Source organism: Streptopelia decaocto, assembly GCF_964273445.1.
Source record: "Streptopelia decaocto genome assembly, chromosome: 2".
Taxonomy (NCBI): domain Eukaryota; kingdom Metazoa; phylum Chordata; class Aves; order Columbiformes; family Columbidae; genus Streptopelia; species Streptopelia decaocto.
This window is the reverse complement of record NC_138655.1, coordinates 65,636,756-65,661,664: the sequence shown is the minus strand read 5'-3', so window position 1 is coordinate 65,661,664 and position 24,909 is coordinate 65,636,756. Positions and strand designations below refer to the sequence as shown.

The 24,909-nt window shown below is 37.4% G+C and overlaps 1 protein-coding gene across 1 annotated transcript in view; it reads right to left on the bottom strand.

Moving 5' to 3' along the window:
- Positions 1-2,297: 2,297 nt before the first annotated feature.
- Positions 2,298-24,909, bottom strand: part of ANKS6 (ankyrin repeat and sterile alpha motif domain containing 6) — a 34,462-nt gene continuing 11,850 nt past the window's right edge. Inside the window, exons 5-17 of the mRNA XM_082044880.1 lie at positions 22,609-22,715; positions 20,992-21,140; positions 17,648-17,858; positions 16,980-17,029; positions 15,799-16,002; positions 13,797-13,962; positions 12,950-13,119; positions 9,505-9,691; positions 7,990-8,106; positions 7,568-7,635; positions 6,171-6,287; positions 5,138-5,234; positions 2,298-3,074 (exon numbers count right to left, since the gene is read on the bottom strand). Coding sequence (XP_081901006.1) covers positions 3,025-3,074; positions 5,138-5,234; positions 6,171-6,287; positions 7,568-7,635; positions 7,990-8,106; positions 9,505-9,691; positions 12,950-13,119; positions 13,797-13,962; positions 15,799-16,002; positions 16,980-17,029; positions 17,648-17,858; positions 20,992-21,140; positions 22,609-22,715 — 1,693 coding nt within the window. The 3' untranslated portion in view covers positions 2,298-3,024. The remainder of the gene's footprint in view (positions 3,075-5,137; positions 5,235-6,170; positions 6,288-7,567; positions 7,636-7,989; positions 8,107-9,504; positions 9,692-12,949; positions 13,120-13,796; positions 13,963-15,798; positions 16,003-16,979; positions 17,030-17,647; positions 17,859-20,991; positions 21,141-22,608; positions 22,716-24,909) is intronic.

Below are 24,909 nucleotides of genomic sequence, written 5' to 3'. Positions count from 1 at the left end.
TTTGGGTGCCTCAGGGCATGCAGGTGCCAGGGCGCATCTGGACATCTGAATCAAGCTCCTTGTCTAGGCTGGTCAGACCCTGGCTCTTGAGGCCTCAGGGACTGTGCTTACTAGGCCTCCACTGCCCGCAGGGGAGCTTATACAGCCCCTACATGTAGACGTGTAGATGTAGGCGTCAGTCGCAAACTTACCTTCTCTCAGAGCCATGAAGAGCAGCCATGGTCAGCAAACTGCTTTGTAACTCCACTTCCGACAGCAGCTAAATCAGGCAGAAGGAACAGACCACCTCTAAGAAATAACTGCAAAAGGTACGAAAGGTTCCCAAGCTCAAAAACTGTGTATTTGTTTCTGTGTTAATAAAGCTTAACTTCTTAGATAGTGGGACTTGTTGATACAGTACAGTTGGTACAGTCTGAGGACCTTCTCTGCCTGTTGTGTAAACACAAAGAACCTGTATTTGTGCATCAGACAGTCTCCTTTGACAGTGTTTCGTTCCATTTAAGTCTCCCTGCTGCCTGTTCTTTGATGCACTTTCGCTAACATTTCCAGATTTATTGCACTGTTTATCTTCACATTTAGGAATAACAGCTTAGGAATCGGTAAATAAATAAATATAACTAGAGGAACTAAAGCCTAACTCTTCCCCACCCTAGTCCAATGTCTTATGGGGCCACACTCCATTTCTGCACAGTGAGACAGATTCGGCCAGAGGAACGAAGCATGATCCTACCTTGCCTTATAGCCTTGAGGTTCCTAGAGTCTTCTGGGAAGTGACACACACAAATTTAAACCCTCTTAGATTATAGAAACAATGCATCTCTCAACCTTGCAAAGTGTTTTTCACACTGAACTATTGTTCAATGTCCTATTGAAAAGAATTAAAAAAAAAAAAAATACATCCACCCCCTCAATTTATTGCACACAAGTATAAGGCCCACGACCTCCTCATAGCAACAGCTAAAGTCTTCTCACCTTGAGGTTCTGGGTTTTGCTATTAGTGGGTTTGAGGTAACTCTGCAGAGCATGTTGGATATTTGGATTGTCACTCGCTGCATTAAGAGCACAAAACTGTACAGGGAAATTGTGCTGCCGCAGGGCCTATGGGCACTAGGTAGCAGAGAAGATGGTTCGGCTCATTACAGATCCCTTATTCGCAGTTACACTTGAGAGGGGCTCCAAGGTGCTACTGCATATTTTTGGCTCAGAAGTAGCAACTTTTTCCTACTCTTCCTAAGACTGCTGCATTTTGAAGTATTTTAACAGAAACTGTCTGCATGTTTCTTCAGGGAAGGACAGGGCTATTAGTTTAATACGATATAGTCTGCACCCAGCATTTCTGTAGGTCCGTCCTACTATACCATCTTTAGTAGTTGCTCTTGAAAACTGCAAAAGTAGAAAGGACATATTTTTATGTAATGCTGAAATTAATCCTGAAGCACAATTCTGCATGGGGAGTGATTTTCTTGGGCATAAGACATCAGAAACATAAAATACCATGCTAAAGTCCATAGCATTTTAAATTTGTTGACATATGTACACTGAAAAAGAAAAATTGAATAAAAATTATTTTGCACATGGCTATACTATTAACACCTGAAATATTCATAGCATGACCACCAAGGGACCTCAGGGTACTAACAGGCTCTGATTGACCTAATCAGTTCATAATCATCTTTTTTCTGCAATACCTACCTGTAACATCCTCTTCTCCTCAGGATGTAGCGACCCATGTTCAAGTCCAGTTCCAATACAGCACAGCTGCTTAACGCGGTGTTTGCTGTCAGTGACCTGGAGCGGTACCTCAGGTGGCCAAACCAACGAAGCCACCACAGAACCAGCCGACACACCCAGAGGTACCAGTGGCATCACCACCTTCACTGGTACCATCATCTCTATCACCACAGTCACTTCTATCCCCGTTTTTGCTAAGCTCCATGAAAACCACTACAGTGAGGAGGACGGAGAAAAGTAAAATCTTTAGCTCTGTACACAATTACTTGAGATCACCCCTCTGCACTGGAGCTCCATGGTCATCTTGACTTTACCTGCATCAGTACTCCTGGGCTCATGCTGAATTCAGCCTGTGGTGAAGTTGTGAGTCTTCAGAAACACAAAATATAGCGTCAGAGGCTTCTGATGACTTGTATTTTAACTGCTCAACAAAAAACTGTATTCACTAAATAGAAAATTATTTCCACTCATAATTAACTAGTCCTTTCAAAATTATTACAAAAGTCAAATTATAAAAATGTATTTGAAGGCTCTGTTAGTGTTACTGTTCAAAAAAACCCAGCCAATGTCAGTTAAATGGTTTTATTGTCAAAACAACAGATCAGCAATATAAAATATTTTAAAACTATTCCTGTTTAAATATTGGTGACAGACTACGTATTTCCTTAAATAAAGTGCTATTTGTACAAATAGGTATTTCATATTTACTTTTACTGCTGTTCTAACCTCTTAATATTGAATAGATAAAGTGTATTTTGGTTAATGAAAAACGCAGCATTACTTTTCCTTTATATTCCTTCTCATGAAACCATTGCATTTTCAATTTGGACTCCTTTATCTATATCCAGTCAATAGAGGCATTTTCAAGTTTATATATTTCTCCATGTAGAAGCTCTTATCATTCGTGGTAGTTGTCATGCCTTCTTCCACGCTTTTGTTCTTCTTGACCATGCCCATGCAGGCCTCCTATGGGGTCTTCATCTATGGGCAAGAGTAGAATGAAAACAGGAATCTTCTTACATGGTTGTTCATTCTTCCTGCTCTTCTGACTTCGTTCTTCTCAAATCCAGACCGCTGATGCCTTGACCAATTCAACACTTAGGCTGAACTATGAAAGCAATCTCCTTCTTATTTTTCGACTGTTTCCGGGATTTGAATTTTAGGCACATTACTGCAGAAAGTCCTGTACAGATATAGTTAGGACTAACTTTTCAAATTTTCATTTGTACACTTGGATCTACTCAGCCAGGTGCCAAACTTCACCACAAGAAATAAAAACTTTTTTCCCAGTAGCTACCTTTTAGGAGGAACAGCTTCTTGTGGTTTGACAGAGCAGCCAGGTGCTGTAAAACAGACAAACAAACAAACAAACAAACCAACCTGAAAAACCACAATCAGAGAGACTCACTTAAAGAAGACAGAGTAATTCCACAACTACCAGAAATAGGCCCACATTTCCCGATATCATTGTTATACCAGACTCCAACAATCTGACCCTCTAATTCATTTTACTCATCTTAAGCCCTCTCCTGTGTGGAGAAGGTATAAAAAAATCAAAATCACATGGGAAAAGGCTACCTACTGCCACAAACCTTTCCAGAATCAATCTTTTCTCCATGTGCATGTTTCCAGCAAGTGGCTACCTGAATCCTGTATGCTTTTTATTTGCAAGTCTATATTGGTTTTGCTCCTAATTTTACTTCTCACTCTACAATCTGTGTAACTCCCTCCTCTGGATAATTTCCACTTGATATTTTTGACTCTGAATCCAAAAGCGGAAAGTAGATATACAAACTCCCCACTCTCTTCCACTTTATTCTGTCACATCTTTTGAAAAACCTATATGTGTATCTGCAGATACATATGTGTAAGTACGTATCAATATGCAATATACTATCTTATGTAAAAAAAGAAACTGGAAGATCAGAATTTCCACAAAGAATTATAGACTGAATGGCATCATATTGTTTTTTTCATCATAGGCACAGTTACTCTTCATTTAATCTGTATCTGGAGAATAATCCGTTTATGCTTTTGATACCTATATCCTCTCTCTGTTCAGTGCCGCTGATATATGTTGGGGTGTTCTCTTTTCCTCCCACTTGTTACAAGAGAAGTGTTATGGTTAGGTGGGGGCGAGCAGCTAGACGTCTATACCAAGTGACAAAGTTCATCTTTTTCTTTCAAGCATTGCAATAAACTTGATATTAAAAGGTAAACTAAGTCAACTGTCAGTTAGCTTTACCTCCAACAAATCTTCGTTGTTGTTTTTTTTTTTTTTTCATAATGAGGTTAAGAAATGCCCTAGGAGAAAATGAAATGCCCAGTTTTGCCCAACTCAGTGGTAGGACTACAGTTAGCAGCTGCTTTCACGTATCTCGCGATATTCAGCTGACTGAGATATGAACAACGGGGACTTGCTCATTATTAAGGCTTCCTAAAGCATACAATACCTGAAATATTATTTAACACAACCACTAAACAAATGAAATTATTTTGTGACTGGATGCAAGCAGCAAAATAAGCAACTGAAGAAGAGTAAGAGGCACTTTAACATGGTGAATTTCTCAAGGCCGTTCAATGGCTTTCATGTTCCTCCTAAAACACAGATCCAGAAATACACATATGTGTAGGTTTTGCCCCATTCCTTAACCTTGAGTAACAGACACATATCTACCTGGCTTTGGCTCAGGTGACTGGCAGGACTGAGATTTGCAACTTTTATATCTAGAGGCGACTATAGTAAATGTATCCATTTGTTACAGGTCAACAACACTTTTATGTACATTTTGATTATAGATAGCATATTTTAAAGGGCAGTTTCTCCATCAATGGCTATCAGCTAACACTGGTGGTTGGAATAGATGTATTCCAAAGAAACTGACTATAGACAAACAAATAAAAATACTGCCTATGCAAAATAACTAAATGCATACATACATAAATACATAATTAATATAGCTAAGCCAGTATACTAAATTGTAAACCTTGAATGTATTTTATCTACTTGATCACACTGAATAAAATGGTCTCCTCTAAAGAGTATGCAAAAGGAAGTTATGTATCATACAGAAATATACCTCCCATTGATGCTATATATACACACTATATACAGTATAATGGCTATTATAGTTTACTATACTTACATCCATTTTCTGTGTTTAGTAATGCATAACAAAAATCTTATGTTTATTTCAGACAGTAACTGAAGTGTGTATAAAAATCTTCCAGATATCTCTGCCTCTTTACCTTGAAATCTTCTCTATAGTCTCAGCAAAAGACACAGACATGCATCAGTCATTAACCCAGAATGCCATTAACTGGCTTGTGTGCCACATTCTGTCTTCTAGTCAATATTAATTAAAAGTATCCATAAATTTTTCAATTAATCTCAGGTGCTACTTACACTGGGAATGACCCGGATGTCGTGTGTTACTAACACTGCTCTCAAAGGAAGAGTGGAAGTTGTGTATCGTCTCCTGTAAAATCTGTCTCTCTCGTCCCTGTAAAAACACAACAAATTACAATGAGGTATTCTTAAATTTCTGTTTAAAAAATGAATTTATTAAGAGTTCATATAAAAACATGTAAATATGCCCAGATAGTTGCAGTACGCTATTAGGAATAGTAACAAATCCTTACCTTCCAGATATGTAGAAAACCTTGTAGTAATCTTTTCCTGAAACTATCAGACAGCAATGGAAATATTTCCCTCATTTTCTTCATAGCTTTATAGGATGGAACATCATCCACCTACCTCCCCTAATTTTTAGCCTCATCACGTGCTGCTCACCTCTTGATCTTAAGGTAACTATGTTTTGTTTATCCAAGCTTCCAGTGTCAGAGAATGGACCACGAAACTGAAAAAGCAGCTGAGAAGTGTCAGCATGCCTAATTAAAGAGATGCCCCAGTTCACAATACCTCTGACAAGAGCACTGCTTACTGTATGCCATTCTTAGAAAATCTGTTTACGTCAATATAAAATTAAAAGGCAATAAAAGTGTAAGAAATGGCAGAAGTGCTATTTAACTTTTCACAAAGAAATCAAAAATTGTTAGGCAAAACAAAGGAGACTTTTCCTTTTACATTATATTCTCTGGATAGACTACAGTGGCCAGAGATTCTTTTCAGCATGACTGAAATCAGTATTCCGTAACAGAAATATTGCCAATGTTTACATTACCAGTAGCTTCTGATATAATTTCCAATATTCTGTAAAAGAACTGTACAGTCACTGAACTAGGAAAGAGTTATTGAAAGAGAACAGAAAGAACCACTAAGGAAGATATTTTTCACTAATCAAATATATTAAATATTTTGTTTGGAAAACATTTGTTTGGCTTTTCTAACTAACATCTGCAACTGAATTTTGAAATGTATGTTGAATTAACAACATAAGCAAATCCTGAATTAAGTTACTGAGGACTTCCAAATGTACCTTTCCTGCATTCAGTTCAGAAATAGCTGCCAAAATTTGCTGTCTTGATCCATCAGTTTTAATACCCAGCTCTTTCAGATCACCATCAGTAAGTGTAAGGAAGGCTTCCATATCCACCTGCAAATGAAAAAAGACAAGACAAATTTACCTAGGCAAAGATTCACTATTACAGGTTAACAGTGGTTTTTTTTTTAATTGTATAGACTTACTGTAAATACAGTGCACACAAAAATTTTTCATGAATGACCAGCACCAAATGGTACCCATTTTACCACTCTATTGTCAGGTTTTAAATCTGCTGTTAGTAACTCAATTAATTATGATAGTATATTTAAAATATTAACAGATTTTTACTTTTTTTTCACACAAGCTCTATCAATATAAAATATATACTTGCCATAAAAATTTCTCTATTTACGGTAGCAGCTAGTTGAATAAGTTTAAGATTTCTCTCTCTTTCTTCCACCTTCCCACCCTCAAGTATTTTTGGAATTTCAGAATACAGTGTGTACTTTTCCAGTGCCTCCTGAGGAAAACCTAGGTTTTTTTCATGTATGAGTTTTTATTATATCAACACATCCATAAGGCTGTGATAAGAACAAACGTCTGAAACTTTTCATATTGATATAACCTTCACATACGGTGCATATTTATTTCTACAAAATACTGTCCTCCCTTTCAGGTAGGGGGAACAACCACAACCCCAGTGTATTGTGATGCAGATAAACAATCTGTGTTTCTGGTGCTGAATCCTGAACTCTGCAGCAATGTCTATTTATTGTATGTCCATTTACTACCTTCTGCCTTTGGCCAAACAAAGACACAATTACCGCTCACATCTGACACTCTCTTAAGCATTGTAATGAATTAATTTTACTTATTTTCAGCAATGTTTCCTTTCATTGCATCCTTCAGGTAAGTCACTGTCACAAGCCTCATCTACAATGATGCTGAGGGCCCCCAATTTAATTCTCCTGTTGCTTACTCATAGCCAAAGAAGATAAAGCAGCCATCTCAGTAACTCACACCCTGCTGTTCTCCATCTGCAAATAAGGTTCCAGCTGTGATTCCACGGATGATACAGTATGTCCTATAAACTGTTTAGCCACACTGGATATAGACATATATAGAAAAAGTAGTGTGTAAAAACAGAGAGAAAAAAAAAATCTGAAGCACCTATTATATAAAAATTCTAGGTTCGGTGTAAAAGGCACCGATATTTGCAGTAACCTGGAGAATGCCACAAATACTTGGTCCATGTTTAAAGGTCCTCTCTGCAACCAGAAATGGTTGCAGAACTTTAAATTTGAGGTTCTGGATCACAATTCTGATACAACGTGTGTAGCACTCTACTTTTCCTAAAACAGTATAAAAGAAATCTTGTAAAAAAGATGTACCTCTTGTTCCTCAAAAATAGGCTGATATTTCTCAAGTGACAATTTTTTAAGGATGCCAGTCAGCTCATCTGTAATAATAGAAAAGAAAAAGAAAGCACGAAAAACCTCATGGATCAGGAAAGATTTTAGTGATCACATTGTTAACTGCTGAAAGCACATCTTAAAACATATATTCCATACAGTGATATATGACAAAAACCCAATCACCCAATTACTCTGCATCAGAAATTAAAATATTGGATTATTGTGTTCTTACCTACATCGATACACTGTAACTCCATCTAGTCTTACCTTCCTAGGATAAAATCTTTGTTGTGTTGTCCTTTCTTCCTTATTAAAAGGATCTTAAAAAAACAAACCACTAGCAACACTCCTATTTAGCACCTCTTTTGTACTGCTCTGTCATAGTAGAGTAAAATTACCTTTCTCCAAGTTTTCAGAGTCCCCTTTTACTCTCACATGGTTTCGTCTTTCATGATTCTCTACATCACTGGTTCTCAGAATAGGGACAAGCTGTTGATGGTCCACCAAGTGGTTGCCTAAAAAGAAACCATGCACACCTCTGAATCCTGCTGCCTGCTGTTCCTTCACACTAATACTCAATGCAAATCAATTTTCTATTTCATTTAAGTTTACATGAGAGAAAAAGTCAACACTGTGGGCCTTCTGTACTTATTCTTCTGATTTCTGCTGGGCATATGAGCATTTGTACTGTTGCTGCTGAATCAAACCACAATAAGAGAAGCCCTTCAATTAAAGGACCACTGAACTGCAAGTCTTACAAGCAAAACAAACCCGGAACTATTTAGGTTTCTGACAACCTATCCCTCTGCTACAGAGGAAACTCACTGTCTCATGGCAGGAGTGGTGCAGTCACAAAGTCCAGCTTCAGCAGGTGAGACTAGAACAGCTGACAGCTTGGGGAATTCCCCTTGTTATCTGACAGTGAGTTCACTCCCTTTTATATATTTCTAAACCAACAACTCTTATGTTATCAAGCCATCACTATAAAATGGTGCTAACTAAAATGTGAAAGGATTTCCTTCAGCAGTCGGTACAAAATGTTACAGCTAAGCCATGATGAGAGGACAGAAAGCGGTTCAAGTATCACCTCTTTTTGGCGTCAAGTGTCAAAGGACAAGGCTAGTATAAATGAAAACAAAACAAAATCAATATGGACACTTTCAAAAAAACCCAAAATAGTACACAATGCCTTGTGGAGAAACCAGATAAAAGGTACTTCTATCTCTTATTTAAAAGATTCTGAGTCATTTTTTTTTTCACTTTTTTTTTGAGATGTTTACAGAAGAAAACAAAGTAATCACTGTCCTGTTTCCAAATGCAGTAACATGATTTTTTAAAATAAAGTGTTGTAATTTAGACCTAAAGTTCAACTTAAAAGGCAGCAATTTTTTTTGAGAAGTAATGACATTATTACCCTTTCTTATAACCTAAAGTTAAAAAATAAGGTCAAAATAAGGCTCCTTTGCAAGTTAAAAGAATAAATGCAATATAGCTCTTAAAAATAAACTGCATGTAGGTATGACTTGCTATGAATCAAAATTCTGTGTCTGTAGTAATGTGCTTCACTGCATTTATTAAAAAAATCATTTTTAGTGAGGAGAAAGTGCATTTTCTACTCTTAGTGAATGGTGAAAAACAGAATTTAAGTGAGAAAGGGGAAGAAAGGAGGTCATGTAAGGGTGGCCTACCTACATGCTCTATGCTAGCTTTGAGATGGTGCCAATGTCCCTCCAAAGGGAAGGGAACACAGCTTTTGGGAGAGAAATAGCCAGTTACTGCAGGAATGCCAGTCTTCCTAGAAAGAAAAAAGTCCTCACTATCACACGGATACACAGTAATCAAGTAGAGTTACAGCTTGAAACACTTTGTGCTCTTCTTGAATGAATCTCCCATCATTACAGGGACCTACTCACCATCTTCTGTAATAGTTCCACTGCTGGAACCGTTGCTCTTGGCCTGTCTGTGGGAAGAGAGGGAGGACTCCATGTTGTGAACCTTAGGAGACGGGGAGGGCGAAGGGGAAGGTGTGAGAGTTGGTGATGTGCTTTTAGATGTAGATGAAGTCCCAGACGGAGGTCTCTTGTTCGTCTCCAGTTTTTGCTGTAGTGATACAACCATTTCAGTTAAAAAAGTGTTTACCTATACATGATGCTTCAATAGCACTTAAGTTGCATATTATTTTTGCAGAGCCATTATTTCTGGTCAGAACCAGAAGCTTCTGCTTGATTCATATTGAAATACCTGGAGCAATACCGATTTATTCCAGGTGAGAGTCTGTTCCCTCAAGTTCACAAAGAAAAATATATTTATTAAGGCTGTAATTCTGGAATAAGAAAATGATTTCTTATAAATGCTGAAATTACTTTGGCTCTGAAAACAGGTCTTTTTCATTCAGATATTTAAATAAATAAAGCCTCAACTAAAGCTTCTCAAAGCATACCAGATGCTAATTCGAAGTAGCACTTCATGCTGGATTAACCACAAACATGCAGCAAGCATAAACTAAGTTTCAGGTACGTTTAAACCCCTTGCTGCACTGTAACGAAAGTTTCCAGTCAGCCCTTAAACTTGTTATTACTTAACATGAGTCAAACGCTTCAAATTTACTAAATATTTCGCAAATATTTAATACATTTGGAGGTACGGAAAACAGGAAAATAGATGAATTAAAATGAGGAATAAGAATATATATGTAGGTGATTTTCTCCTGCATTCCTGAATTCAGAGTTTTGTCAGCCAGGCCGCTACAAAAAAATGCAAGAAAAAAGCTGAGCCGGGTAACAAGGCAAGGAGGAAGAACTACAGTGGTTCCTGTCTCTCTGCAATTTGGCTTCTGTGCTATGGCATAAATAGGACTTTTCTAGCTAACGAAAGATGCAAATTAAAAAGATAAAACTGATGTGAGTGGCAACATTCTTCCATTGCTCTATCCTATGCCAGAATGTACTACCCTCCTTAGCTCTGCACTGAATTGTCTAGAAGTAATGTAGCATGACATAAATGTGAGAGGTCTCTGAAGAGCATCGTGAACTCATTTCAATTTTTTTGTCCAAATCTCCCTGCACTCTGTTATTGGCCATTTGTGTTTCAGAACGGTCTTCCCTCTCTAGCACATTGTCTGCATTTTTTTAAATTACATCACCCCATAAATTGTTATTCAGTTTTTCTTTTCCTTTCTTTAAGGCTTGTACAATCCCACCCCCCACAGACAACTTCTGCAAAACTGATCAGAGGAACACAGCTCCACTTTTGGATCAGCTGTTCCCAAGTTTAGACAGCATGATGCTAATGGGAGAGCACAAGCATTTCCAACAATGGATATAAATGTTAAATTTTCAGCATTTATGCTGTTGATTAGAACATGAAAGTAGGCGGTTTAAGCTTTTGCAGCCAGTGTGGATCCGTATGTGATTGTGCACTCCCAGACACTGATGTCCCAAAAATCACCTGACATGTGATACATCAACATCTATGGTGAGATTCACACTGATTAGATGTTTTGTTATTGGTGGATAGACTGAAATTCATCTAGAAATCTAAGCAAAGAGCACTGAAAGAGCTGTTGCCTTTCCAACACACTGGCATGATTTTTATTCAAAAATCTTTTCAAAAGTATGATGAACTGCCCTCCTCGAAGAGGATCTGCTTGCACCCTCACTACTTCTTTATCCCCTAATGTCTCCACTGTGACTGGGAATAGCAGTTACATTTCTCAGTGGCAGAATTGTTGTAACAATAAGCCCAAAAGTTCACAGGTACAGGTATTATCTCTCAATAGGCTAATACAACTGAAAAAAATAAGATTTTTGGGGGGACACAACCATCTATTCTGAAATTATTTAAAAGATAGAAACAAGCTGAGAGGAACTGCTGAGACTTTAATTAGAAATATATTGGTCAGACCACCTCTGAAAGAAGCAGCATTGTTCAGCAGAGGAGACTTTAATAAGGGAAGAGGATAATAAAAGTGTCTATGTCTGCAGGAAAGAAAGTGACAGGTCATTTATAACCCAGGAAGCAGTTACGTGGGATAGAAAGGGAGGAAAGATTATCACGTGCCAAAGAATCAGTGTGAGTCCATAGCTTTTGGGGGTCCAGCAGAGTCAGAAACTTTAGCTCACAATCTCATCTTTGAAAAGCAACCAGGAGTCCCTTTAGAATCAGGACTGATGGATCAAAGTTACTGTTTATGGAAACTGTTTTGGCCCTGGTAGTTCCACACCTTTCTTTCTCCGATTTTTGTTCTAATTAATTTTCAATTAAATCAATGAACAACTGTGTAACTTCATTTATCATTGATATTTACTGTTTAAACAAATATACTGCTTACTGTTGCCATCTAAGACAACACAGACAGTAAATGTAGTAATTTTATACTCTGACCATTTTTGGTTTTTTGGGCAAAACTTCAAGAAGAAACTCATGAAAAGGTGCAAAGAAAGAAAAAAAAAAAGGGGCAAAATGAGCTGTTTGGAGATCACACAAGCAAAAAGTTGAGAAATTCTAACATTTTCAGAATCCCAGGCATTAGAACTAAAATCTCAAATTAAATGCTTTATTTCTCTTGCTCTCTGCAATGTAATGTTTCCCTGTGTGAATAAACCCATACATTTCACAGTTGTGCATCACATTGTCTGTTACAATGCTGCTTTCTGAATTGTGTCTCTACAGATTTTGAAGATTTAAAATCCTAATCCTTAAAAATGTTGTACAAAGCAGCTGTTAACTTCAAAGTACACGCACAAAAATGGGCAGGTCATGAAGGTAAAGCTATTCCAGCAAATTGACAGGTAAGTCAGTGCAGATCACCTCCTGCACTCAGGAGTAAAACCTGACTTTAGTGATTACAACTTAATATTCATTCTGTTTAGAAGTAACAGCTTGTGGAGTAGATTGGATACATGTATATTGTGCTCAGCAGATCCTGGTACAAATGAATTCATGTTCTGCACCCAGGTTGTGCTTCTGGAGGGAAACTAGCTATACCACTTCAGAGGAAAGCCCAGGAATAACTAACATAGAACACTGAACTAAATCAGGGTCATAAAAGGAAATAAGGAGAAAGCAAAGTAACAGTGCAGATGTACCCTAAGATCAATTATTACACTTACTGTTTTCAAGATAGAGTGAAATTAGTAATAAAGCAAAATAAAGTTTCGTTATTAGGTCTGATCTTTTGTAGACTTGTAATTAAAAGAAAGGTTTGTGGAGCTGAAGCATTTCCACTACTGTAACAGGTGTCCATTAATTTCAGTCTGTACAATGTCATGCAGTTATATTTATCAACCAGCCATGACTGAGACATGACCCGCTAAAATTAGTCGATTTGCAAGTACAAAAATTTACATTTCTCCATACCTTTACAACATGTCCGTTGCCAACGATTTGTGCACATTGCAAATCAGACAGAGTGGATGAAGGAGTTGACTGGACTGGACTGTGCTGTTGGCTGTGTTTCAGTTCAGGTAAGCCTGCTGCTTTTCTTCTTTGGGCTGCAATCTGAGATAAAACATTATCTGCACTGCCACCTAAGGAAAAAAAATAAAAACACAGTCAAGGAAACCATAATTTTAAAATATTTGCTAATCCCCAATTCACCTCTCTCCACCACTCACATTCTTTTAAAAACTGACTGGATGAAGCAAGAGAGAGAATTGTAAAGTTCAGGCCTGTTCAGCAGCTTTCAGGAAAGGGAACAACAATCAGGTGCAAGAGAAGAGAGAATCCAGTCTTGACTATACATACACAGAGCTCAATTTCATACTCTTGGATTTAGGTTTCATGAGCTGCTTCACCATATTTACAGCTGCCAGATACAACAGTTGCAGCTTTGTTTTTAATATAAAACCAATTTTTATTTTAAATAAAAATCAAGCAACCTGAGTAAGAGACAGCTCTACGAAATGTATATTGCAATGAACAAGCAGCCACCTGATCCATGTGGTTGGCCTCAATAAAATCAACATTTTTTTTCTGAAAGAGGGGATAACCTATGAGACTTCTGTAACAGATGTGAGGCTTTTGTTCCCTTAATGTAGGTGTCTAAAGTCCAATCCTGCTCCAACAAAATTTATATAAGTTTTTCTTACACAGCAGTAGGACCCCTCAGAAAACGTTTAATATTTTCTGCTATGATTCAAACTCTAATTTTTTAGCTGAACCAGATAGGAATTACTTTCTTATTAAAAATAAAGCAGCATGGTACCTGATCTGTTATGCAGTTCTCCTCCATGTCTGTTAATTCCCGCAATGTTATTGGATCCACCAGAAGAATGAGGAGAATGGTTGAAGTTGTTGGAATTCGAAGGAGATGCAGGTCTTCTTGCAAATGTTGGTAACTTGACTGGTCTAGTACCTTTGCTAACAGATGTCTGGAAAACAAAAAGAAAAATAATGTTCATATTTCTTGTTTGAGCAAAACAAAGCCAGAGCTTCAACTGCTATTTTATTTATCATAAGTTCTGAAATTTTCACTGAAGAACAAAAGGGATATCAGAAATAATCTTATTTTACATATACAAATATATTGAATATATATTTATATAAATACACTTAATATATATATTCAAAAAATAAATGACACCATAATCAAGGTGTTAATTCTCCTTAACATTTGACCAACACAAAACGAGGATACACAGTGAACCAGAGATACAAGACACACAATATTATGAGCAGTTGGAGGGGGGGGGGGGGCGGAAAGACAAAAAAACCCAAACTTATCACACGTGAAACTTCTTTCCTGCAGAATCCTCTGTTTTGTCTCTCCCACACAAAATAGGTACCACCTACTTCTCATCCATCATATCCCTGTTTCTTACTAAGCTGCAATAAGTGACTTGAACTTTGCTCCAGTTGCATTTTCACATCCTCTTCAATCTAAACATCTACCTGCACCATTTTATTGACTATTAAATGAGGCACTAATGACCTAGCTATACGCTAGCCAAATCCTTAGCTACACCCACATCCTCCTTCAATTATTTTGCTTTTACACCACTGGCCACTGCCAACCATCTGACATACAACCCTTGCAGCTCAGCTTTTTCATGTTTCTTATCCTGTTGCTCAAATCACTTCTTCCAACTCTGACTTACTAGGTTACTTTCTTTCTCCCCATTCCCTTAGCAAAACCCTTCTTTCCCCACAGAAGGATTGATAGCTAGTCCTCCCCTACTTCCCCTGTCCCTCACTTCACACATGGGTGTCAATTATCCATCTACATTATTAGAAACACCTTTTTTTAGGATGATGAACATCTGCCTTCCTATGATCTATTACTTCCCTTCTAATACTCCACCTTATTCCACCTAAATCACTTCTACCATTATTTAGCTAACTTTCACATCAAAAAGGAAGACAAAAAAATTCCTCCTAATTGTCCTAACTGTTCCATTTCTAGAACTGACCAAAAGTACAGTTCTGGACTAGTGAAATAAACTCTTCTCTATACTTGGTGACTGCAGCCTGAAGTCAAGGGAGTAAGCACTTCTTTCTCCTTTTTCTCCTACTGACTAGGAAAGCAATGGTTATCATGGTTCTTCTGATTCCTGTCTCAATACAAATAAGCTACTTTCCTTTTGTTTTTGCTTTTTCACTAAAAACACTGTAGAATCAGGTGAACTCCTTCTATTAAAAAAAAAAATAGAACTTATTCAGACTTTTTCCCTTTTTACAGAACTTGCACCTTAAGTCTGTATGCCTTCAAGCTCACCTGATCACTAATTGCTACGATTTTATCTATTACTAATATTCCAGAATGTTATGCCTGTATATTTATGCCTCACTGATATTTCTTCCCTCCCACCTCGGTCCTAAAAATTGAGAAACTTTGGTTTTTTTCTTCTGCCCCTAGTCTTCTTCCAAATTAGAGCAGTGTCTGCCACACTTCAATGATGGTACCCACTTTAGCAACTAAAATATGTAGGTGGAACCAGCAGCCACTTAAGCAGTTTGCAGCAAATCTGTTAGGGCTTGACTTTATTCTGGTTAACAGTGAACAAGTGATTTCATTTAATACAAAAGTTTTGTTCCATTTATGTTCCTTCAATAGAGATGTGTATTCTTCTTAAACAGCAGAGCTTAAAAGGACAAGACATTACGTAAACAGTGTGTTTAAAGCCATTTCTAATCAGAAACACAGTGTGGCTCACCAGTCAGCATGGCCTGCACATAACACTATTTTCGTACAAATTTTGTTTGCTTACTACATCAGAGTTTCCACTGCTGTTAAAATCGTGCTTGATCGCTCTCTGTGGCCAGGCTGTTCTCATCTGTTCGGCTTTTCCATCTTTGTTGAGTCGCGTTCGGTCAGAATTCCAGAGCTCGAAACTTGAGGGTGGTAAGAAAGGGGGTATCACCGCTTTCAGTTTATCACTGGGCAGCCTGGTGAATGGAGCACTGCTCCTCAACTGAGAGAGGGAAACAAAGAAAGGGAAAAAGAGCCTTTTTTTAAGAAAGATTACTGGGAGCTGATGATACAGTTTCAAAATTGTAAGTCAAATAAAAAGATGGAGATGGAAATGAGACAGAAAACTGGTATTTGTGAGGATGTGCGACACTTAACAACAGAGAGAATCCCATGGACATTCTGGCATCTGTCCGTACACTCATTCATTTAATACAATGAATATAGTTCATTAAGTAGCAGAAACTATCTATTCCTTAATTGGGCTGAATCTTACTTCAAATTGGTTTTAACACAACTGCTAACAATTAATTTCCAAAGAAATAACACGGTTATCTTCCCTGTACTCCCAGACAGGACACCTGGAAACAGTGAACAACTGCCTGTTCCTGCTGCAGGTGTTCTCCAGAAAGAGAAAAAAAAAATCAACATAACTGATTTGGCTCCCTGGAGTTCTGTCAGTCAGTCCAATCAAAAGTTACTCTATCTCCTTAAAAAAGAACATAAAGGATAACCAGCCAAATTTAATGATGTCTCCAGGTTGTAAGCTGTAGGGAATTTAAAGCTACAACATAACAAAAGAAATAAAATAATACAAACAAACATCCCAAACTAAATATTTAATGGTTGCTGTTTGCTTCTACTACCAAATGCTCCAGCCACGTCTTCCTCACAGCATACGGCTTGTCAGCCACTAATCAGCTGTTCCATCTATTTTACTAATCCATTGCTCACCATCCAAAGGTACAGATAACTCTTGAAAAAAGTATTTGTGAACAGCTTCCATACCATAGTACTTGCAATACTTCCTAGTATAAAAACTATTGATGTATCATAGCCTGTCAGTTCCTGTCTAGTGACTATCAAGAAATTACAGGTCTCTTTCTAATAGTGACTTAGATAGAAGGTAAAAAAAAAAAATTATGGGAGCTGCATGACTTTCTGAATTGCGCTGAACACATCAAAAACACTGTGACATACCATAGTTGTCAATAATTCATCATCCTTTCCTCCTTTTGCAGTGTTTACACCTGAAAAATATATAAATTATGTTCTATTGTTTACACTCTCCTACTGTTGTTCTCAAGGATAGCTTATTGTTTTCAAACATTCAACAGCTTTAGCATCAGGAAGCATACAGAACCAAGATTTCCAGTGACACTGTCATTTACCTAAATTAAAGTTAAGCCAATAGTCCTATCACATCACAAACTGCAGGGGCTTTGCATGGAGAGCTGTACAATTTCAGCAGATGTGCTTTAAGATTTGGGCTTTTCCAATGGAGCACTTAGAAACACTCATTTATTTAAGTAAGTTTGTTTTCATCACATAAATGAGTTTATCACAGATACTAACAACTTTTGAGTGGCCCCCCTCTACTGTCCAATGTAATGGTGCTTGCTACAGAACAATAAGATTGTTATATTAGTATTTTTTTGCTTATACGGTGCTGCACTCAGCATTCAGCATGATCAAGTCATAAGTACAAACATGTCTCTTGCTACATACTACAAAGTATGTAGATGAAATAAATTACGCATCTTTTCAGTTACATTAAGCTAAATAAAAACTAAATCAACAAATTAGAAATAGTATTATCTTGACTATCCCACGAGAGGTCACTTCCCATATGGCATTTCTGGCTTTACCACTAGCTTTGCTATTTGTGATCCGAGCTGTAGCAGCATCGAGGTTTCCAGAGGTGTCCATATCACTCTGTGAAACTGCTTTTATGGTGGAACTTAATGATGGCTCAGGCTCATCAGGAAAAGGCACAAACTGATTGGAAGGAAATCCATGGCGCAATGTCTGAGTCAGCTTCAACTTGCGGAATCGATTGGACATCCTGCTCCACCAGGACTAGATTGATAAGAAGACATAACAATTTAGTTCCAACTAAAAGAAAAAAAGAGGGAAAGAAATGTACAATTAAGTAAACCTTACAGCGGTGATAAATCTGTCAGGCAGTTTTTGAGATAAACTACAAAAACGTTAAAGTGGTTTGCAATTATCAATAGAATGCCTCATCATACTTTGCATGCATATGATTAATCTCTTTCCTTATTTTTCATCTGGCAAATGCCTTACGGTATTTTTCCACACTACCTGGAAAGACCAGGTAGATAAAAGTATTTGGGCAATTTGAAAAGTAAATTTTTACAGCTATATGGAAAATATATAATCTTCCCGTTAACTTCTGATTTCACGGTCCATTCTGACACTCTCTGGCATCAATAAACCAGCATGTGTTTTCTGCTTTTAAGAGGTGTGCATAGATGTTTAACTGATCTGCATGACAGCTTCTCCTTAAGATTTTCAAAATCAGTTTCAAACTAGAAGAGTTTTGATAATATTCCTGTCAAAATAAAGATCCACAATCAACATAGTGCTGCTATATAGAGAACTTAAACCCTGCTAGACTGGAAAGACTATAAATTGAAAAAGAGCAAGGCAAAAAAAAAAAATCAGTTGTGAAAACAACACAAACCTTAGCACTTCTACTCCACCTATGACTTTCATCCATACAGGTGACACATTTGTGGAGACTGTTATACAAGAAGACCACCTTTGCTCAAAATAAAATGTATCCAAGTATTTACAGACTTACGCATTTTTACAGGCAGACAGTGCAAGATGCTTCTAGTATTTAGCAGCCTACTTCTCTAGACTATAAAAGACCTATAGGCTACATTGAGAAGACCTATACAATCTGTATTAATGATTATGTGGCTTGTAGGTAAGTCAGTCAGATTATAAATATCTTCTGATTATTTCTTAGTAAAGCTTCTTCTTCCCTTTCTGGAACACTTTAAAAAAATAATAAAGTAATGTAAAAGTGATGATACTTCACGACGGCAGGTTTATGTGATAACCAATTCAGATAACACACTTTCTTAGTCTAATTTTTATTCTTAGCCATTCCTCCTCACCATACATAATCCTCCCTTCTTTTCATCTAACATTTTTCAACTGCTTACTGATATATGTCGTCTCAACTGTCATACAGTAGAACTAAGTAATATAAACTATAAACTTATTCCCTGTAAATCAATCCTTCTAGCAGATGATCACTAAAGAGATTTTTAAATCTAAACAAAGCATTAGTAATGGATAGAGTTCTCAGACCTTTGTATCGCTTTGGAGTCATAACTAATAAAGATTTACATTAGTTTTAGCAACAAAGACCTGACAGAAAAAGGCAAGAGAGACAAATAGTTCTGAGAAAGCAATGAAAACCACACAGTTCAGTATTTATCCACCTTCCAAAACAAACTGAAAGGGCAAAAAAATCCATCTAGCTTTAATACAGAGCACAAAGAGTATACAAAAGAGACTGCTTGCACAATGTGGTTGGTTTATTTCAAGAGCAAGATACATTCAGCGAACAAAAGGATAACTTCTAAGTACCTGTCATTTCTGCTACCCCTCTTTATGGCGCTTCTGCTTCCTTAACAAACGCCCGCGTCACAAACTAAGCCAACATGAAGTATAGCCACTCTGCTACCATATAAAAACTACTGCTCTTGGACAAGAATGGAGTGATAGTGCAGAGGTTCATCTTGTCCTCTGGTATTCAAAGTGATGGTGGTCTGAGCTCTGGAGTTTCCAATCTGCTGCTGCTGCAGGGTTGTGGCCTCTCCATATACCTTACCACATCACACATGTATGGAAGCTGGAATAAAGGGCTTTAAGCCGCACTGAAGCAGCCAAGGAACAAAAACGCATTTGTGGTTAAAAACAGTGCGTGTCAAAAGGCTGAAACCTAGTGAGGGGAGAAAGCAATAGTATCAAAGACCAGAAAAATGGTGTTGCCACTTGAGAAATACTTTAGACAGAAGTAACAATGTTAGGAACGAAAGAGTAAGGGGAAGAACTGGAAATCTCTGCCCTCAAACAACTTTCATCTAAAAAAGAAACTGAATGTGATATTTCACACTGCTCCAATACTGACCTTGAGAGAATAACTTGCTGAAGAAGCACAGGAAGGAAGGAGAGGAAATAGAATTGTTGTATATGGAAGAAGCAGAACTTTGTTTTCAAGTCATGCTTATCCACTACATAGTCAGTAGGTAAAGGAACAAGGGCCTGTATTATGCATACGTTACAAATAAAAGAAACACACAACAAAAGAAAAGGTCTACCAGTTAATAACAACAGTGATAAAACAGGAGACAGAAAAGGGTTTGAGTTTTTTTGAACTTCAAAAGCCGTCTACTTATGATCAGATATTTTAGTGTGGATACCATTAAACAGGAGGAAGGTAGAAATACGTGTGCATTTGCTTAACAGACTAAAAATATTCAAATAAGCTAACACAAATTAAAACCAGACAAGGCTGATTAAAATTACCCTAGAGTCATCATAGACAACCCGACCTCTGAACAAATACTAATTATCTTCAAGATAAGTTAAGAGGATGGAAGAAGTTAAAGAAATCAGGCAAAAGGCAAATATGTAATCGCCCTTGCCTTAAAGATGAAAATCTGAAAATTTACTGCCCAAAAAGCTTAACTTGAAAGGACATAATTGAAAAAACAAATCCCCATAACACATCCACTTTGATTTCAAAGAACAAAAAAAATATTAGCTGTGGGTACGAGAAGTCTGCTAAAATTGGAGTACATTTTAAAGGCAGATTTAAAATTAAGATCATCATAACAGAAATTCAGTTCCAAACTTACGAACATTGTATCTTCCACTACTTAGCTATGAGATCTACCTCTAGCCACTGAAATGATTTGATAAGAACTCTTCCTTTAAAAGTGCTCCCTTTGCTTTGCCATCTGACAAAAAGAAAGCTGAACCTATGCTTCATTTCATAAAACCAGGTAGTATTGTCAACAAGGAATTCAGAACCACTTCCCCTGGTCTGTCCCACCCCCGAAAAAAAAATTACATGTTAGATCCAAAGTACTTCTTAGCAATTACTTTCTCTGCATCATACACTACAGGAAACAACACACTGGTTATTATTTAGAGGAAATATATTTACCTTTAGACCTCCTTTGTCATCTGGCAACACTGGGACATTTAAGGATTGCCTACTTCTGGAACAAGGCAAAGACGATCTGTTGTTCAGTTTATTCTTGTCTTTGCCTACTTGCATACATGCTGATGCCAGTAATCGTACAAGCTCTGTGTCTAAAAGAAAACAAATTAAGACACCATTTAATTTGTTTTGCTTTCAATATTATGACTCATACACTGACACTAACCCTATATACCCCATATAAATAGTAGTTGATTTACCTCTCAAACATAAAGCAGACGAACCCCTAAAACCTTATTTCTCAGCCTATGTTTCCCATACCTTCTCCTCACAGAGTGGGCTTCAGTCTTACCATCACTCTAAAGGTATTTATCAATATAAATAAGCATGATATTCAGTCAGAATCAGTCATGTGTGACCAAGTGAACTGTCTCCTCACGCACTTTGTAGAAGTTAAGAAAGATATTGTGATGCTCCCTTTTCTCACCTGACACAGAAGAGAGTAGAGAAAAATGAATATTCTTTCTTCGAGCGTAGTTTGCAGAAAAGAAGCTTGAAATTAAATCCCAAAGAGAAAGGAGATGGTCAGCCTGGACAACGAAGGGACTGAAAAGACATGGTAAGAAAAAAGTGGACAAAAAAAGGTAAGAAAAAAAGAAAGGACAAGGAAGAAAAAAAGAAGGAGCATGAGGTGAGGATAGGGAAGCAAAAAATATTCTGTAAGTCTGTATTTTATACAGAAGTCAGGAAAGGCTTTCAGAAGGGCAGACAGAACTAACCTATATATACATACATATATATATATATTGACAGGTAACAAGACAAACTACTCTATCGTATAAGTTAGTTGTAAGATAAAATAATTCACTGTATTTATTTTCTAAAATTTCATACTATTGGTGATCTACTTTTGACAAAGAAAAGGTATCCACCAGTGAACAAAAGCACCATAAGGAGTAAATACAGAGAAAACAAACATTAATTCCCTCAGCAGTAGTGTTTCTTGCCTTCAGATAAAACCAGTCAGGTACCAGGCAAGGTTAAAAATAACAAATTATGTAAGTTAAACAAGCTACAACAAAAACTAAATTTGTTTCATTGAAGTCTCCCCAAAACATGCTGTATTTTTCTAATGCACTCCCATAAAAATAACCTGAACCCTGAAGTGTGATTTATTTTCAGCCTTCACAGACCTAGTGAGAGGTTCAGCCAGGACTTCACTAGTTTTGTTCTGACTGCAGTCTCTTTGTCCTGTCCCTTTACTGCTTGCTGTTTACTGAGTGGAAATTTCTAGCTCCAGTCGATAGCTCTGTGCTAATGACACACAGAATACCTGGGCCACCACAGTCAACAAATGCCACTGAACTGGCTCTGGTAACACAAACAACACATTTAGGACCATTTTTAAAAACAAAAGTAAGAGGAATGCACAAAATCTGTTATCCCATAAAAAACCTATTAACCAAGTAACTCAAATCTCACCATTCTCAGACAGTGTCCTTTCTTGGTCCAGTCCAGCTTGGACCTGAGAGGATACTTTCTTGCAATTTTAATGCATTTTCTAGAATGGAAGGAATGTTTATGTTGTACATTTTCTCAGTGCTCTTTGAAATAACATACCTGGATCATTGAGCAGCATTATCAAGTCAAAAGCTGTGTATCCATTTTTTGCACGAAGATTGACATCAGCTTCTTGATTTAACAAATACTTCACAATGTCTTTGTTTCTTTAAGGGAAGAAAAAAAGGCATTGCTCATGACAAAAAGCAAAACATTAAACAAGAAAGAAAACCCTAATACTCCATTTTCATCCTTTTATACCATTGCTCCTCAATTAGAGATCAGAATTTTACCTTTTCTATAGCTAACCATGTCTAAAAGTTATTGACAAGCTATTCAGAAGCTCCCATGATTCCATTGTCAGTCACTGTTTACTTACTATGAATTACACTAATCAACACGCAGAGAGTCAGCCTAAAAAACCTGATTTGAACAGTCAGTTTCTTTAAGCTGACCCTTTGGAATGGATTCTGGAATTTGTTGCCAATACCTTCCCAATGAAAGGCCATTCATGCCTAGGGCAAAAAAGCAGATGGAAAGACAAAGGTCAGTCCAGTAGTCATCATACACCATCACTAATATTTCAACTCAACTTCATATTCAGAACAGGTAAGAAACTGCTCACAGAAAAGCCAAATTAGCTGAAGATAATTTATAAACATCAAACAGTACTTCACTTCATTAGAAACATAAATTACATAATTGAGAAAGCACATTATCACTTCCTTGAAGTGTTTAAAATGCAAAAACAATCAGCATTAAATAATAACCAACACAAACACCTTCCAACAAAAGCTCATAAAAGCTAGTTGCATAAAAGGAACTCACCACCCCATTCCCATTAGTCCCTCTCCCCCCTCACACACCTGAATAAATAAGCAGGACTGGCCTCAGGAGTTAAAAACAAGGCTGTAATTCAGCTTATGAAATAAATGAACGGACAACAAAGCTAGGGAAAATATGTTTAATACAGAACTCTTCTTGAGCAGAGACTGACCTTGTATAAAAACAAACTCTGACACCCATGAGCAACATGAGCAAAAATGTTAAGTAGCAACAGGTGACTGCAAACTCTAATAACGAGGCTGACAAACAGATCTCAACCTCTCCATTTCAGAGCATTACTGCTTATCATACAGATGAAGCTTTCACTTCTGAACTCACTCCAGATAAAGTCAACCTAAAATGGAGGAGGAATGTTTCCTTCTTCAAATAAAAATTCTGCTTATTGCCACCACAGCTCCTCTGCATACTTCCCGTTACTATTCTTCTCTTCCTTAAAACTGCGTCATCCCCCCATCATGCTTGCCAGGTCCTGCACCTTCAGGGCACACGGAGACAACAATTCTTTAGTGCCCCTGGCTCACACAGACCTTGCCTGCTCCCTCCTTCAAATCAGAGACCCTCCATATCACTGTTGCTCCTGAGAAAGGGTAAGTTGAGGCTCTGCAGAGGCTAAAGATTTCCAGTTGTTATGAAAACTCATAATTGGCTTGTTGCAACCAAGGAGAAAAGCTAGCATGCAAAGTAGAAAATTGGAGCATCTCAAATGTGGTTTTACACAGGGTTCTTGTACCCTTCAAGCATTTAGGTACAACACAATTTGACTTATCACTAACACCCACACTACCAATGATGAATCATAATAAAACTTTGCAAAGCAACTCTATTTCTGCAGGATTTTTGCTGCTTGTTGATTGATCCAGATGTCCCAGGAGTCAGTCCTGCTATCACTATTTATCTATGATGCCAGACAATACTGGGAGGATTTCAAAGACATGTCAGAGGGCCTATGACACTGGCATTATCTTGGTTGACTAGGGGTATCTTTTATCCTTCATGGACAGGTTTAAGCTTCTAAGAAGACAAGTCTTTTTTTTCAGGGCTGGGATGTCCCTTCTGGTCTTTCCACTGAGCTAGTGTCCTTTAGTTTGTTTTACTTAAGCATGAACAATACCAAAGGCCCCAGTAAAACTCTTCTACCTCAAACCTTAAGTGTCCTAATAAATGTATTCCAATTGCTATTACAAAGAAAATTATTAACAAAGTTAATATGCTTTCATACTATAAAGACTGATTGATATAATAGGGAAAGGAATTTTTTTAACCTAGTCCTCCAGGAAACTGAAAGTGCTGTATCTGAACACACACACACAGCACTCAGTTGCACTCTGTACTTCCACATCCAAGTGCCTGAGTATTAGCAAGGGGATGTGCCAGCAACCCTGCACATCACCTTCTGCTACTGCTTATACTCCAGCTGTGCACTGGGGTAGCTGCTGAAGGAAAACATCTTCAGGCACTTCTGTGAAATGCCAATTACTACTAGCAGTACTGCATTAGTGAGGAAGCAGAGCATCT